Source organism: Anguilla rostrata, chromosome 5 (assembly GCF_018555375.3).
Source record: "Anguilla rostrata isolate EN2019 chromosome 5, ASM1855537v3, whole genome shotgun sequence".
NCBI lineage: Eukaryota > Metazoa > Chordata > Actinopteri > Anguilliformes > Anguillidae > Anguilla > Anguilla rostrata.
In genome coordinates, this window is record NC_057937.1 from 6201407 (window position 1) to 6218576 (window position 17170).

Here is a 17170-nt window from a genome sequence, read left to right on the forward strand (position 1 = left end):
ACTCAGTAAAGATGTTCTGGGACTAGACGCACCCCTTTGAAAATAGTGTCAGACACAAAGCAAGATTCATATTTGCACATTAATGAATCGTCTTGTCAGACTGAATGCCTTGAGGTATCTCGCGAAGCAATTATAATTAAGATGGTACAAATAAATGTGATCGTATTAAAGTGCAGTCTCATATGGCAACAGGGATTTCAAACAGAGGATATCAAACTTCCTTATTTACAAGCCTAATTGTTATGTTTCTCTGAGGAACAGTCAAATCAAAGAATTTTAATTGACAGATCTACAAATCTAGGGGTCCCTCTGAGAACTCCGTAGGCTGGATTAATTTGAAACAGGAACAATATGTGTTAAAAGGGTCTATGTATTCTCTATATGATTTCTGAAAGCATGGCATGGTGACATCATAAGTCATTCTATACCTGATTTCTTTTAAAGAAAATTAAAATTTACATACTCACAGACACTGTGAGAATACATACAAATTTATCTAAACTTTTGCGATTAGTAAATTCCAATTGATATCAGCCATATATTTAAATGCTATATATATTTTCTCTCTCTCCAAAAACACGGAATGGTTTTTAGATAAACGAGCTAGGCATCAAACCACTGATCTCACAATCTTTAGGATGGAGGAAATGAGCAGACGGCAAAAAAACAGGAAAAGTAATTTGCATTTTCAATCGAGTGATGGCTGTACAAATTATTTGGAAGCCGCAGCTAATCATGTGTCACACAAAAAATAAACAAACAGAAAAGACACCAGGTGCCACCTCTGGATGATGAGATGGAATTTCAGCACTGGCTTAGACAATTTCCTTTTTTTTTTTTTCATAGGACATCGGTAACACGATACCACACTCTGGATTCAGCATTCTATTATTGTTTTTAAAACGTATAAAATGGTGTTTTAATCACACGCAGAACAAGAAACAGCTACTACAATGAGAATGGAATTCCCCTAGTCCTCATCGCAGCTTAATGTAGTCACATCGTCCATTTTGGCAATAGTTTCGGTCGGTATCGGCAGTCTTTATCACCAATTAGCTCAAAAGGATATTCTGCGGTTTCTCCGTTATAAAATCCACGTTCATTTATGCTATGCTACTGAAGTGATGGGACACAGTGACAGGAAAGGTAAATTATTAGTCTTGAGTTATTGGTTAAATTTTTCCCCCATTATTTCCCATTATCTAAATACATATTTACAGTGAAAAGAAACATTTTTGCATACCCCGTTTTCGAAGTAAATTTATGACAAGTTGAATGAATTAACACTGGCTGAATATGATACTTGCCTCACCACTATATATTCATATTGTAGTTATTGTTTATCACATGGCAGTCCATTAGGTATCGAGTGTAAATAAAACCCAAATAGATAAAGGGGAAATGGAGCAGGGCGATTGGTCGGAGCAGCGGCCGCACTAGTGAACGTAATACAGCCAGTAGACCAGGTTGAAGAAGGTGAAGGTGATGGGGAAGATGACCCGGGACCACTTGTCGATGGCGTTGACGTCCGTGAGGTCGGGGATCTTGACCTTGAGCTGGGACGCCCTCCTCCGCAGGCGGCCCTTCTTGTGCGCGGCGGGCCGGTCGGCCGCGGGCCTGCCGTACAGGTCCCGGCTGGCCAGGGGCTTCCGGTACTGGATGCTGGCGCTGTCGTAGGAGAACATGGTGGCCCGCGGGTCGCCCAGGCCCGCCAGCATGTCCGAGCCGCTCACCTCGTTCTGGATCTCCAGTTTGGTCAGGAGGATGTTGCCGTGAGCGTCCACCTGGGAGGAGGGAGAAGGGGGGGGTCATATTGTGAGAGTCATAATCCCTTCTGACAAACAACAAGCTAACAATGCTAATTAAGCTCATCTCGCCAAGGGGTGACTTTTTAGTGCAGACCATGTTGATAAAGGTATTGAGCCCACAGCCCCCCCTCCTCTAACCCCTTCAGTACCCTGTCCTACCCCTCTCCAACACACTCAGGGCAAATCTCTGTCACTCCAGAAAATATAAAGCATTGCGGCTGCATTTTATATTATACATTTTACTCTAACATTCAAGTGCCCTCAACTGGAACATCTCTCCCACCCACTGAGAAACGTAAGACAGAAGCCCGCTCTGGACTGAGAAGTGAATTCGGCCCGATTGACCGTCTCACACGAGACGAGACGTACCGCAGCCTCCCCCTCCAAAAAAAAAAAACAAATAAAAAAAAACAGAAGAAAAAAGCGAGCCCCAAACACGTCTGGAAAAGAAGAGACATGCTCTAATTTACGAGCTCTATTTAGCACACCGTTTCTGCGCGTGATTTATCGCTGTGGAGCGCTCCTCGGATTAGCCCGCGCTGAGCGAAGAGAGGACCCAGAATAGAGACACACACACACACACGCACGCACACACACAAACACGCACACACACCCACGCACACACACACACACACACACACACACACACACACACACACGCACACACACCCACACATGCACGCACACACACACACACGCGCACACACACACACACACACACACACACGCACACACACACCGGCGCTCGGCTCTCTCTGACGTGTGCTCTATCTCTCCCACACAGCTCCCTGCGGGACACGCATTTGTACCTGTCCCCCTCAATCGAAAGCTGCATTACTTAAACCCCCCCCCCCCCCCTCCCCTGTCCCCTGTCCCCCTTTTTTTATACCAGCCCACAACCTTGGCTTGCTTTTGGCCGGGAGCACAGCTCATGGCCTGGTTTTATGTACAGATGGGTGAGGTGCCCTAGGTGAGGTAAGGTGACCTATAAGCCACACACGCAATACAGAACCAAACACAGACTGACATGGACGATATTTGTGCAATTTATATTTCATAAGCCAGGTGGTTGCAGAGAGTCCCCTGCCATCCACAAAGCCCTCCTGACTGCGACCACACATGCTTTATTTTATCTAAAAGTCAGAAAAAAATATAATGTATAATAGCTAGACCTGAGTCAAATACGTATTTGTTTTGGATTCAAACACTTTTCTGTGCACTTGCCTGGTGTAATTAAGGCTGCCAATATGACCAGAAGGTGGGGTTTGCACTTTTTGAGAGTATTTCATTGGTTCCAGTACCAGATAAGATCAGTAAAGAACAGAAAAGTATTTGAATCCAAAACAAATACGTATTTGACCCAGGTCTGATAATAGCACATAGAAATATAAACAAAGCGTATTTACATTGCAAATAGAAATATATGCTGTATTAATATAATTTGAATATAACATGTTTTTTGTCTTCCTGAGGCCACCGTAGGACCTGGAGACCTGCAGGGCCCCTGGTATGGCCCATCTGTGAAGTGCGACCCAATCCAGCCCAGTCTAATCTGATTTCATAGCGTGTCCTTTACAATGGCGCCATTCCCCAGAGTCCCTGGGCCATTTGGCTCCGTAATTTGGGCCAGGAATTCATTACTAAGTTTTAATATTCATCACTCTGACAGGTAGAATAATGAGAGCGAGTAATTTCCCCTGTACATTTCAGAGCAGCGGTGGACAAATCTCTTTTGAGATTATTTACATCCGCGTCACTTCACTTCACGTGCGAGCACCTTGGAGCCGTGGACTAAATGCGTATTAGCTGCTGTAACTGGCACCTGAAGCTGAGCAGCTGTGATCGCGTTGTAAAGGCACATTGGGGTTTGTCACTCATAAAGAGGAGCTCACTATAACCAGTTTATTGAAATGAATAAATGCTTAATGTAATGTCAGCTATTAGAGCCCCCTTTATACTATAATCTTAAATTCAGATTCTCTGACAGAAATGTAGTTTTTCCCTTTGAAGGAAAAATCAGGTACGGCAGTAACCAGTTTAATCAGGTAGTGACATTGTGTGAGTGTATGCATACATGCTTGAGTGTGTGAGTGTGTGTGTGTACGTCGTAGGAGAATTTGCTGCTGTGTGGTGTGAGAGAGTGGGACTCTGCTGAAGCTGAGCCACACAGCTGAAGCTCAGTCACACAGCTGAAGCTCAGTCACACAGCTGAAGCTGAGTCACACAGCTGAAGCTGAGCCACACAGCTGAAGCTCAGTCACACAGCTGAAGCTGAGCCACACAGCTGAAGCTCAGTCACACAGCTGAAGCTGAACCACACAGCTGAAGTTGAGCCACACAGCTGAAGCTCAGTCACACAGCTGAAGCTGAGCCACACAGCTGAAGCTCAGTCACACAGCTGAAGCTGAGCCACACAGCTGAAGCTCAGTCACACAGCTGAAGCTGAACCACACAGCTGAAGCTCAGTCACACAGCTGAAGCTGAGCCACACAGCTGAAGCTCAGTCACACAGCTGAAGCTGAACCACACAGCTGAAGCTGAGCCACAGTTCTGAAGCTCAGCCACACAGCTGAAGCTCAGCACCTGGACCTTTTGCAGCACCAAACTGCGGCTGGAATTGCTAGTCGGCCAGTAGGAGGCACTCTTCCCCCTGGTCCAGACAGGAGCCCAATGCCCCGGTACAGCGATGGGAACACTGTGCTGTAGAAGCCGCAATGCACCAACGAACATGGTTTCAGCAAGACACGCTCCCCGAAGCCCTAAATGAACACATTTATGACATCAGCTAATAATAGCAAAATCAATGGGAGCATTACCCAGGCCTGTAATATCCAAGAATGAAAGATCTGTTTGCCTGTCAAAACAATCACATCTGTTTATGGGTTGGATATTAGAGCCGGCTGTTTTAGTGTAATAATAGAGCATCTCTTATGGTCTCATAGATCATTCTGATGTCCGCTTAAAGCAAATGAAATGGAATTACCTCTGCCCGATTGCCTCCGTGAAGGACTAATGTTCCCTGCGTCGAGTTTTCTAATAGATCAATGTTCAACAGGTTTTAAAGTCTCCAGTGATATTTATTTAATTTAGCTGTACAGGCCATTTTTTGGTTGAGCCTAAAGGAATCTTGGAAGGGTCAGAGGTCAAGAGGACTGAGGAAAAAAAAACCTATACGTAATACTGTAGCCCTGGGTTAGTGGTTGTAAAATACTCCATTATTAATTGTGTTTATATGGTCTTTAGAATCAAATTTTAAACATGTTTCAGGTCTATTCTATACAAGGCTAGTCTACACTACCACACCTCATCATAAGGAATAGTAGATGTTTAAAAATGCAAAACGGACCCTTCCTTAATTAAATTAAACCCAAACACAATCATAGTTCATACTTTCAAAACTCTCTACTTTCTGAAAGTTTCCCAATGGCGCACAGCTGCTTTAAAAATTCTGTTTCTGCATGTGAAACAGGATAACCCTGCTGACCGTACAAATGTTTCTATAGTCTGTGTTGATTAAGCGTATGCTTGCTTTAAAAAGCCTCCAGTTAGCATCGATTCTGCGCTTACCTTTCCTGCCACTGTTCCAGGAAGACTGGCTAAATTACTAAAGCGATCTGCTAATTGGACCAGGTTCACAGCAGCTCATTTTACATTCGAAAATGTCAGTAGTTCAGTGGGCTTGGAGGGGGGGCTTCTGATGACAAGTGTAGCTCAGATCAATTTTATTTCCCCCATCTCAGATATAGACAGACACAATGAATGCCCCTCTGCACCTCAGTGTAGCAGGAATGGGTACATATACTTAATAAGATAGGGCCTAATAACTAGGATTTACTGTATTTTGTCTGAAACAGAAAAATAGTCAGAGAGGCCTTCAAAGCTTTGGAACTGAAGGGACTGATTCAATCAACCCCAAAATGATTGACGATCCAATAATTTGAAAAAGAAAAAAAAAAAGATCAGATTACATTGTTCTCTTTTCATGCTTCGAGTATTTCTGGCTTATTTTAGAATGGGATGCACGGGAGAGGTCACACACGGTAAGCAGGGAGCAAGGTCGAAACGCCCCGTGCTTCGCCCAACCCGGACTCCGAAGACAGCAGGGCTCCTCATTGGCTCCTGAAACCGCAGAGAAGTCTGAGACATTCTCCTCGGTTGCCAAGGCAACGTTTATTTAGAACCTCGCCGGGGGCCACCGGGGTAAACGACGCAGACGTAAAAAGGCCCGCTCACCTGCACCTTGTTGGCCTCCAGCCGGTTCTTCTCGTTGTTGGCTTTGGCGGCCTTCTCCGCCACCTTCTTCTGCAGGTGGGGGCCCCGCCCGAAGAAGATGTAGTTGACGAAGGCGTACTCCAGCAGCGCCAGGAAGACGAAGACGAAGCAGCCCATCAGGTAGATGTCGATGGCCTTCACGTAGGGGATCTTGGGCAGGGTCTCGCGCAGGTGCGTGTTTATGGTGGTCATGGTCAGGACCGTCGTTATTCCTGGTCGGGGGAGGGGGAGAAACAATTTGGGTCTCAGTTTGAGGGGGATGTGAGTGGGCACGCCCCCTGCTGGATGTGTTTGGTTATTGTGGGAACAAATTACCTATTCTGAAAACCCCAGCAACTTCCACAAGAGGAGCAGACTGATGATTTTCAGGGTCAACACTGATATAAACCTTTGTCTTAATGCTGTTAACAGTGCACACAAGAAAACCTTGAAAATAATAAGCAAAAAATAGCTGTTTTTTTAAAAAGAACTCTTAGTACTGTTATCCTTATCACCTTGGAAAAATACCTCACATTATATTCAACTAATTCCCCAACTGAATACACAGAGAAAATTAAAGTATTAAGTCAATTTTAGTACCTCTGCATCAAAGGTGCTACACAACCTTCAGCCTGGATTAAAACATAAAACCTAATGGTGTCTCAGTACTGCTGCTTGCCTTGCTGCTGAAATATGTTCCTCCTTTCCTTATATCAAGCGCAACACGATGCACAAAAGGCTTATCAGCTGTGGGAATATGTTCCTGTCAAATGCTCTTCTGTTGGAGTTAACGTTAATGATAGCACGGCTGGGTCGTCAGGACCTGAAGCCCGTATCTGAGTGAAATATCCGGGGATGGGAAACAGTGCCGCTTCTAAAACAGCACAAGCACTCACAGACCACACATCGGGCCGAATAAATCTTCGCGGGGTAGGGTCCCGTTAAAGCGCCCTGCTCCTGTGCATCTTGGGATACGTCACCCTCCTGCCGTCTCAGTGAACGAGAGGAACGCACTCCTGTCACTCTCGTGTGCTGTGATTGACAGTCCGAATTGTGGCCATGGCAACGCAAAAATAAATAAATAAATAAAAGTGTTGGTCCATCCCCAATAGCAGTCTCCTATTGGTTCTTCCCAGAGTGGAGCGTTTTTCAACGCTTACTATCTCTCATGAGAAAATGTGTGGAAACCTTCATTCACGCTCTTGATAGAACAAGACATTTCTGTGGTGCTTAAACGATAGACTTTCAGCAGAGATAAAAAATCACACAGAGGGTGTAGGCATTCGAGTCTGGAGGGTTGGAACGGGAGAGCACCTAGAGCAACCTGGACCTTGACATTACGAGACCAGAAAAGAGTTGAGAAGGAGTTCTGAAACACAATCTTTCAGACATGTCTGCATCCACAGTTTAATGTGGAGACACATTCCGATCAGACTGCCAAGAAAGGGTGCTGTTTGCGTGTCACATGATCAGGGAAAAAATGAAACTCAAAGCCCTAATGCGGCTAATTAACTTACTCGAACCTCTTGACTTCTGGGCACGGGCAGGTTTACCCTCTCAAATGAGCGCCCTGCCGTTGAACTGCACTCAGAAGCAAATTAGGCCTAATTCCACTGCCGCCAGCCAAGGTACGGAGAATTAACAGCAATTTGGGTGACGCGGCAGCAGCCAGTGAAGACAAAAAAAACACACCTGCCAAAGCAGCATCACAGAAATGCAACAAAAATATATGGGCGGCAGTGTAGTATAAAGAGTAAGGAACTGGTCTTTTAACCTAAAGGTCGCAGGTTCGTTTCTCAGATAGGACACTGCCGTTGTACCCTTGAGCAAGGTGCTTAACCTGCATTGCTTCAGTATATATCCAGCTGTATAAATGGAATGTAATGCAATGTAAATGCTGAGTAAGTTGCTCTGGATAAGCGCGTCTGCTAAATGCCTGTGGTGTAATGTAATGTAATGTAACATAACTCCTCCATCTCCTGCAGTCTCTAAATCGGTGGCTCTCAACCCTGGTTCTGAGCATGCTCACCAGGCTCCGCATGATTGGCCAGTGTGTCGCCCAGGAAAGGAGAGGCTGACTCATTTGGATTACACTGCTTCAGTGTTTGCTGTTTTGGTTTTAAGTCACAGAAATGCACAAATTTAACAACAACAAAAAAAAATTCCTCGATTCAGGTCGACCCGAAGCACCCTGGGGTATAAATCTGTTTCCTCAGGTTTGATCCTGCACAATTTTGGCTCCACCCTGCTGCTTTGTCTCAAAACATCCGCTTGCTGTGTGCTTTTTAAAAACCCATACCCAAGCACATTTCCAAAAAGGAGAGAAAACTGCTCTCATCAATTCCCGTGAAGAATTCTGAACATTCACTTGTACATAAAATGGTCGAGTTCAACCTTGAGGAATGAAATAAAAAAATTAAACAGAATTAAAAGTTTCCAGTAAGGGAATCAATACAAAATAAAATAAAAAAATAAAAGCGTCAACATTTCCATTGCGAGATTCAGTAAAGAATTAAACCCAAAAACGTTTCTATGCACAAAGCTCAGCCGCTTTCCTCGGTCAGTCTTCAGCATTGCTTTCGATCAGTGACAAACTAAACAAAAGACTGGATTCAATCAGCGGTTGTTATTATCTTGAGGTGTATGAGGACCGCTTCTCTCGAAATGAAGTCAGCTCCTGAATAGGCTCCTTGTGCACAGTTAGATAAGAGCCGCTGCATGGAACTTCAGCGCATAATAAACACTTGTCTCAGGGTTCCTGCATTAAAACGATAAAACTCTGAAGTGTTTAGGCGCTCTTGACCCTCGGGGGCCTTTCATAATTTGGGCGGGGGTTGACAGTCTGAATTTTGTCATTTGAGATAACCAGTAAATTGGTTTTTTTTGCACATACTTCCCTGTCACACACCTCCATGTCCGCAGCCATAAATTCTCAGGCACGGGAACCCCTCCCCCCAATATATTTCAAACCCTGTATCCTGGACCCGCTAACGGACACAGGCCTGGGACAAAGTGTCCCAGTTTCCCCACCCCCTGACCCCCCTCCCCCCATGTGCGGCCCTGCACACCTCTGTTTTTTTAACAAGTGACAAGAACAAGATGGCTGCCTCCCTACGGCCGCAGGACACGGTCAGATAAAGCCGCCACCTTAACTGAACCTTTCTCCGGCTTTTTGATCTTATGGAACACTTCCTACGCTTTGAACTTCAGAAGGGCCCGTTTCACGCTGGCGAGGGACGCCCTTTTCTTCCCAAACACGTTCTCACCTAGACTTGACAGTTCGCGCCAAACTTTCTTTTTCATTCCGGAAAAGGCGTTTGTTACTGAGTGAAATCCTCAGCAGGATGTCAAGGTCAGCTGCCTGCGAGGACAGGGAGTGCGGGCACGTGCTGTCCGTTCAGTCACAGCCTGCCGAGAATTATGGGATTACGGAGGGGAGGGGAGGGGAGCTTAGAGCTGTTATCAAAGAGCGTAGCCCACTGCTGCAGTCACAGACCATCAGTCCGTGGTGGCGAGACCGCTCTGGCGTTCTGGGGGGGGGGGGGGGGGGGCTGGCTGGTTCAGTGGGGGGGGAGGGGGCTGGTTCAGTTCACATGTCGCTTCAGTTTGGACACTGAAGCCAGCATCTCACAACAACAACAGTAACAAGCACACCTGTGCACACCTGGATGGCAGCGCAGGAGCAGCCGGGGAGAACACCTGTATCCCCTGCAGGTAAGGAGTTAGAGAAGCACCAGTATAGTGTAGGCTCAAATCATAGAAGGGCCAGACCACTGTTGTTGTACCCTTGAGTTAGGTTCTGTGTCGCTTCAGTAAAATGTCCAGCTAGAAGAAACCTGGCACACAGAATTACAAAGGAAAGCGGAGCTGTGGATGTCGTTCCTGATAATAAAATAAAAAACAAAAATGCAAAAAAGTGTGACACGTACCTAGGGCCACCCGGGCGGCTGACGCATCATAGTTGATCCAGAAGGAGACCCAGGATAGGATGGTGATCAGGATGGAGGGCATGTAGGTCTGCAGGATGAAGTAGCCGATGTTCCTCTTCAGCTTGAAGCTGAGGGACAGCCTCGGGTACGAGCCTTCGGGGGGGAGGCGGGGGGGGGGGGAGAAAAGCCATCACAGACACAGCTGAGTGAGGGGAAGCCAGAGGAAGCTGAAAGGGGGAAGAGCTGGAGTCAAGATGGACGCCAGCGTGGTACATGGAATGACGGAATCCCGCTAGCGAGACACTTTGATCGTGGGAAAGTCTCTCTGTGAGCTTCCCAGCAGCCGGTAGACACGACTTCACTTGCCTGTTGACTGAGACGTTGCTCTGTAATTGGTGCTACAACACAAATCGTTGTTTGTCAGGTTCATATTATACTTATAGATTATTAATGGGGCCTCTGTGCCTTCTGGGCGACACCGTGTTTTTGTATTCCTGAGAGTAACACCGATGTTCTCCGCTAATGTACGTCGCTCTGGATAACAGCGCCTGCCAAGCTGTTGTAATGTAATGTAATGTAATGTAATAATTGGGTTTCCCCCCTTGTTCGAGTCAGGTTCCTGCCAAATAGGACTCTATGCATAACTGAGAAACGCATCTTTTAAAAACATACACAGCGGTGATGATTCAGGAAATATCGTTTTTATCAGCTCAGAGACAAATCATATTAAATTCAAACAAAGTACATGAGGTGAGGGAGAGTTACACCTGCTCCATCTGCAGCAACAGCCTCATTCATAAAAAAACAGCCATGTAAATGGACTGTATGCATAACGTAAGCCGACGGATAGGATGTGTAAATGCCTGAACGTAAACGTGCCCGCAGACCTGTGGCAAACACCACGTTCTTGGACAGCGTTCTGTAGTTCATGATGGAGAACTGCGGAAGCTCGATGTTGTCCACGCCGGTGACCGAACTCCCTCCCTGCCAGTAGAACTCGATGTCGTCGGTAGTGTAGCCATCTGGAGAGGAAAGAAAACGGCACCTTAAAATAATGGTGAGGGGGATACTCCGTATTTACTGCTCTGGGCTGCCTGGACATGGAAGGTGTCGTTGTTAAGTAGCGACTGCTATCTCCAAAAACGATGACGTGGTCTCATTGGAGTGAGCAGGTGTCTGTCTCACAGCGTCGAATCGCCACCAGTCCCCCAAAAACAGGAAAAAAACGCGGAGCTTCTAACAAGGGAACCGCACAGTAATCTAAGTTTACTGTGGCACTCAGAAAGGCATGCGCTTCAACTCACAAATAAAGGAATATGAATCCTTAACAATGTTTACTTAGTTAATGAAAAGATAGGGAATAAAACAAGGAGAACTGCGGCAGATTAAAAATGATTCAGCAATTACAGTCTGCTGGGACTCTACCAGCCTGTGTCATTATCTCTGAAACTGCACAAAGCAGCAGCCCTCTGCCAACTGCACGTCTGCTACAGACAGAACTAGAACACTGTGTTAGTCTGGAGCACCGAGCCCATGGGCGTGTCATCACGTGTCAATCACAGGCCAAGAGCACAGGAAGTGAGCCACAAGCGCCTGTCAAGGACAAATACAGTTCTGCTCTCTGTTTCTTTTGGAAAGCGTTTTTTTTTTTTTGTTGTTTTTTGTTTTGGCAGGGGCAATTCGAGTGCCAGACCCGTGCCGCCGTTTGGAAGGTGATTTTTTTTGGCTGGGGAACAGGTGAGTGGCAGGCGGTGTGGACGGAGAGTAATACCAGAGTGTGCAAGCTGTGGGAACAAACGATCTGCTCCTTCATTAGCTGGCAGCAAACGGGCCCTACGCTGCCAGGCTTCCTGGCACTACTCCTGTCTCTGAAGGCGAGAGGCGGGTCTGTCGGTGGAGGCACCGGGCCAGGTCCTCCACTGACAGGTTCCTGCCAGGGGGAGCTCACTAGGCCTTGTCCCGTTAGAGGAGGGAGGGGTTTAAATAAAACAGTGATGATTTTTCCAGGATACCTCTGTATTAGTTCTTTTCAAGTTTAGCTAAGATGCTCGTAAAGTCTCAGTCCGGTGGGTAAAGAGATATATCTCTCCTCTGTGGGGGATGTTGTGTGGAAAGTTGTCACTGGTTTGGCAGTGCGGTGGAGAAGTGCATATGCTTCAGCTTGTGTGCTTCAAACATCAACTAAGTCAAACTGAGATCAAAATTCCATTTACACTTTTACTTCATGCCACTTTAAATTGTGATTTATTTCTATAAATCATACACACTGTGTGTGTGTGTGTGTGTGTGTGTGTGAGGGGGAGCACTGGAACTGAACAGAAAAAGAACAGGAATCCTCATGTAATTAAATGCTATTTTTTCACTATGCCTAAAGCACATTTATCTTCCCCTTTTCCAGGAGGAATACAGCTAATCATTTAAATACTCTTGCTGAATTAATAATTGAAGCGACAGACTTTCCAGGATCTAGGAAATCACTTTTCGGGCATTTCTAAAAAAAGAAAATGTTAAAACGGTGAAGTCTCTCCACCTCATATTCAGAGAAATACTGCTTCCTCATTTCAATGCCTTAGAGACTGGCACAGAAACTGGGAATCAGCTAAAATCTTACAGTAACCATTGCCCTGTGAAATATGAGCACGGCAAAAATTAACAGAATGGTTCATAGAATGGAGAGAATTACAGCCCAATCTCTCTACTACTTGTTGATTATAAAATATCACCTGAAAAAAAGAGAGAGAAAAAAAATAAACACAAAAAAAAACATAATAGCAGGTGTAAATATAGACACCGGACTATGGAATGAAAACAGCTTATCATGGTGTGAGTGCCCCGCACTAAAATGCCTTAAGTACATGACTGCTGAAATCATTATTGTACCTTTGAGACAACAGAGCAGGATGCGCTAGCAGGTTGGGCATTCTGGCAAAAGGTGTTTGTGTGTTTGTCTCTTGAAACAGAGGAATCAATTCTAGGCTTTATCTCCAGCTGAATTTCTTCCAAGAGAACAGGGCACATTCTGTCAGCATCGTCCTCCCTCCAAAAGAAGCCTCACTCTCTCCCAATGGGCCTGCTTGTCTGTTACCTTCACACATATTTATAATGCTCTTCTGCGTTTGGGTGATACCATAAATAAACAGGTGTGCTTTACAGCCAGTTCCAGAAATGAATAATAAGCACTTCCTTGGTGCACCTGCTGGGAACACTAGACATTGATTTTTTTTTTTTAAATGAAGGAAAAAGACAGAAGCCAAAAATTAAAAATAGATAACTACAGGAAGTCTTAACTCGTGTGTACACAGCCAAACAATATCTTAGGATTCATATCTTAGGATTCAATGAGCAGACATTTTCTGTGTTCACCAGTTATAAATAATTGGAGCGAGGTCAGACTGTGTGTTAAGTGGATACAGGTCAGACGCAAGCAAACACACACAAAAACACACACACACACACACACCATACAAATAAGAAAGAGAGAAAGGGATTTGAACCCTAGGAATAAAGGGATTGATCAAGTGGTGGGAGGTTCTGGAGCCACGTCCCACCAACTAAGGGATATAAATATCTTTGGTAGGTATCGCACAGATAAACCTTTCTTGACAAGTATCACAAAACTTGCAGTTGAAAATAAAAGATGAAACTCTGAAAGAAAATAAAAGTGAAAGTGTCCCTTTGGGTAAAGCAGACTTTGATGTGATTCATAATGGCTATCACAGAACTGGGTGAATCAGACTTAAATTCTTCTGCTTTCCCTTCTGTTGTAGACACTGTTTTTCAGAATAATGTAAAAAAAAAAATATGTAGAAGTCCAGACCAACATGTCAATAAGCAGTAATACTGCCACTGAAGTGTGGTTGGTCTGCAATAATGGCGGCTTATTTGATGTTTTGTGGTGGTTTCTGGAATACCCCATTACGGTGAAATCGCCAATGTTTTTCCCTTACTCAAAAGGGTGATTTTGAGAGTTGATTTGAGCAAGCTCACTGGGCCAGCTTTGTTTAGGAATGACCATTTGGCCCAAACGCATGGCACGTCTGACTCCCAAACCAAAAGCTAGACGACTTACAAGAAAACTATGAAACTGAGTCCACAGATTAAATTCATTTATTATAATTGTGTCCCTTCCATTGAGCCAGTATGTGGGTGCTAGCTAGCTGGTACTCTTCTTGATGTAGCTCATGATAATCAGAGACAGTGGGAAATGTCGTGCAGAGATGTCATCACTGTGCGACAATACCATGGATACTCACAGCTCTCAATCTCCAGTGTGCAGTTCTGCTCGTCCAGAGGGTACCGGCGCAGATCCATCATACAGGCTGCAGTAGTGGTGATCCTGAGAAAGAGAGAGAGAAAGACAATGCCATATACTGATCTGTATCTGTAAAGAAGTGAACCCAGACCAATACTGCCATGGTGCATTTGACATCCCCCGCACAAGCACACACACACATGCAAACCCATTACTCACACAGACACATGCACACACACACACACACACACGCACGCACGCATACAAAAATACTCAGATATCCACATGGACAAACTCAAGCGCCTGTTCTGCACGGTGCACACAACCGAAAACCACTGAAGCTGAATCCATTTGAAAAATGTCCCCATGAAGTATCCAAATAACTGGAGATGGGTTTGAGCAGGGTCCAAATAACTTTGACGCGTCTGAGCGGGATCATAAAAGCCAAATCGAACCGCTTTTCATTCCACACTCTGGAGGCCATTACCTGTCCGCTCCTCGAGCAGCGGCACTGCGTTAGGCACAAACATTCACACAACGCTCCCTCAACGCTCGGCCTCATTTCCAAGCCCTCCAGTATGTTACATTACAGGCATTTAGCAGACGTTGTTATCCAGAGCGACATTACACAACATTCTACACAGCATTTACACTGTATCCATTTATACAGCTGGATATATACTGAAGCAATGCAGGTACAACGGCAGTGTTGTAGTCTGTAGTTCCGGTCACTTGTCTCCCCAGTACTGTCTCTGTGTCTGTGTTCCCTGAGCTGCTTCACTCCCCTGTACTTGCGTGATTTCACTATTCGGGTGGTTCCGGGTTTTCGTGGTTTCCCCCCTTCTTTCCAGTCTCGCTTTACTTTCTTCCTGCTGATTTCTAGTTTTACTAATTTCTACTAATCCCTACTAACTTATAGATTGTAAAGTACTAACCTCGCTAATATACTAACATGTGAATATTACTAATGGACTAACACACACTAGTTTTGGGTTTTTGATAGTTTAGATCACTATACTAATACATTAACCAGTCTCCCCTTTTCCATGCTGCGCTGTAGCTCCGCCCCTTTTCTTTCTAGCCTGCTCTAACGCTGAGTTCTGCAATTGCCTGCACCTGTCTCTTGCTCTAACTGCACCTCTCTCTCTCTGCACGTGTTTTACCTGCTAAACCCAGGCCGTCTGTTATCATTGTTGTCTATGTGATTCCAGTCCGCGTTTTGTCAGTCCCCTGTCATTTAATTAGTTATCCTAATGTTCTTCACCTGGATGTTGTTTGTTACTCCGCCCTCACTCACGTAACCCCTCCTTGATTGTTACCTTCCCCAGTGTATAAATGTCAGTCCTTTCCACCATGTCCCTGTCAGAACGTTGATCAAATTCATTGTGCCGATTATTTGTAAGCCTTTGTATTTTGAGATTCCTGCGACACCCCTTTGCCTGACTTCTCTTTTGCCTGCCCCTTTGTACCTTCGCTATTTCTGATCTCCTGGTTTTTGACTTTTTGCCTGTCTTTTTACTTTTCTTCTGGAAACTCGATTCTGTACCGCACTATCTCTGATCACCTGGCTTCGAACTTCGCACGGAATAAAGACAACGTTTTCTTGGATTTCCCTGGTCTGCGCGTGGGTCCTTACTCTGAACGTAACAGGCAGTGTCCAACCCGGGAATCGAACCTGCGACCTTACAAGACCAATTCCTGGCCCATTACACTACACTGCCGCCCACGTATGCGGCTGTTCCTCCCAGTCTTTAATGAGGGATTAAACCCTAAACGGTGCGGGATCTAGCGTTCGTGGCCCCTCACAGTCTGTCCTCGTTTTGTCCGCGCCGTCCGCGAAGCGTTGGGAGAGGACGAGAGACGCGCCCCATTAGAATGGGCCCGCTGTGCTGCAGCTCTGTCGCTCCAGCAGGCGAGCCGTCAAACGCATTCAAATGACGCCCGGCCCGTCTCTCCCGTGCGTCAGGAACAAAGGCTACTGGGGAAGATTGCTGCTGAGTTATGGCACGGTGAGAACGAATGGAATTTCTCCATTTTGCTGATTAAAAAATATCTGTCATCCCCCCAACATACATACGCATGCACACACACACACACACACATGCATGTACGCATTTACACACACAAACACACACAAGCACACACGCATACACACATGCACAAACATACACACGCGTGCACAAGCCAGGGTTGTCAGGGTTACGTCAGCTCCTTCCATGAACGATGCCCTATTTGCCCACAGGCTAGCAGCAGCCCTGAACAGTGCTAGACTTCTCTCAGTAGGGTGACTGTAGGGTGCTGGATTGTCATTGGCTGAGAGGTGTATTGGCGGTCCAGCTACAGCACACCTTCCACAGGCACAGTTGCCATAGCGGCGACTCAAGGAGTGCGACTGTACATTCTTACTTGGGGAGAAAACAAAAAAATAAAATAACAATGCACAGGCAAAACGGCAAACACACTCAAAACACTGCTGGCCTGCTCAATGTTTTCTTAATTACAGTAATTAAGCCGAGAAGCGTGCACTTCCTCATTCGTTTGTGTGGGCAATAACGAGCCTCTTCTGGGGGGTGTGTCCATTCATACTGGCAATTAAATTATGAGCCTCTTTTGAGGGTGCATCCACTTGGGGGTGTAATCCCCGTCTACAATACTGGAGACTGTAAAACTGAGAACGAGAACGGCTTTGTCTGGGCTAGGTGTGATTGGGCCTTTAGCTCGGGTTCGTGTTGTCCTGTTGACGCTCGCCGATCCTTGACTGCTAAACTACGCGCGGTGATTGTCGAAGGTCCTTTAAGTCGAACCTAAATATACCTCCCTCCCTCCCGGATCGCGCCGCATAACATTATTTTTAGTCGCTGAATAACTTCCAGCCCCGCCACACGTCTGAATCAGTTTCCCCCGAGCCGTGCCAGGAAGGCGTGAGAACG

At 45.7% G+C, this 17170-nt stretch overlaps 1 protein-coding gene across 3 annotated transcripts in view; it reads right to left on the reverse strand.

Annotated features, from left to right (window-relative positions):
- Positions 1–665: 665 nt before the first annotated feature.
- gabrb1 (gamma-aminobutyric acid type A receptor subunit beta1) overlaps positions 666–17170 on the reverse strand; it is a 56021-nt gene continuing 39516 nt past the window's right edge. For all 3 annotated transcript variants that reach the window (XM_064334785.1, XM_064334786.1, XM_064334784.1), the window contains 5 exons: positions 14242–14324; positions 10876–11010; positions 9989–10141; positions 6042–6292; positions 666–1784 (listed from right to left, as the gene is read on the reverse strand). In XM_064334785.1, the coding sequence (XP_064190855.1) occupies positions 1437–1784; positions 6042–6292; positions 9989–10141; positions 10876–11010; positions 14242–14324 (970 nt within the window). In that variant the 3' untranslated portion in view covers positions 666–1436. The remainder of the gene's footprint in view (positions 1785–6041; positions 6293–9988; positions 10142–10875; positions 11011–14241; positions 14325–17170) is intronic.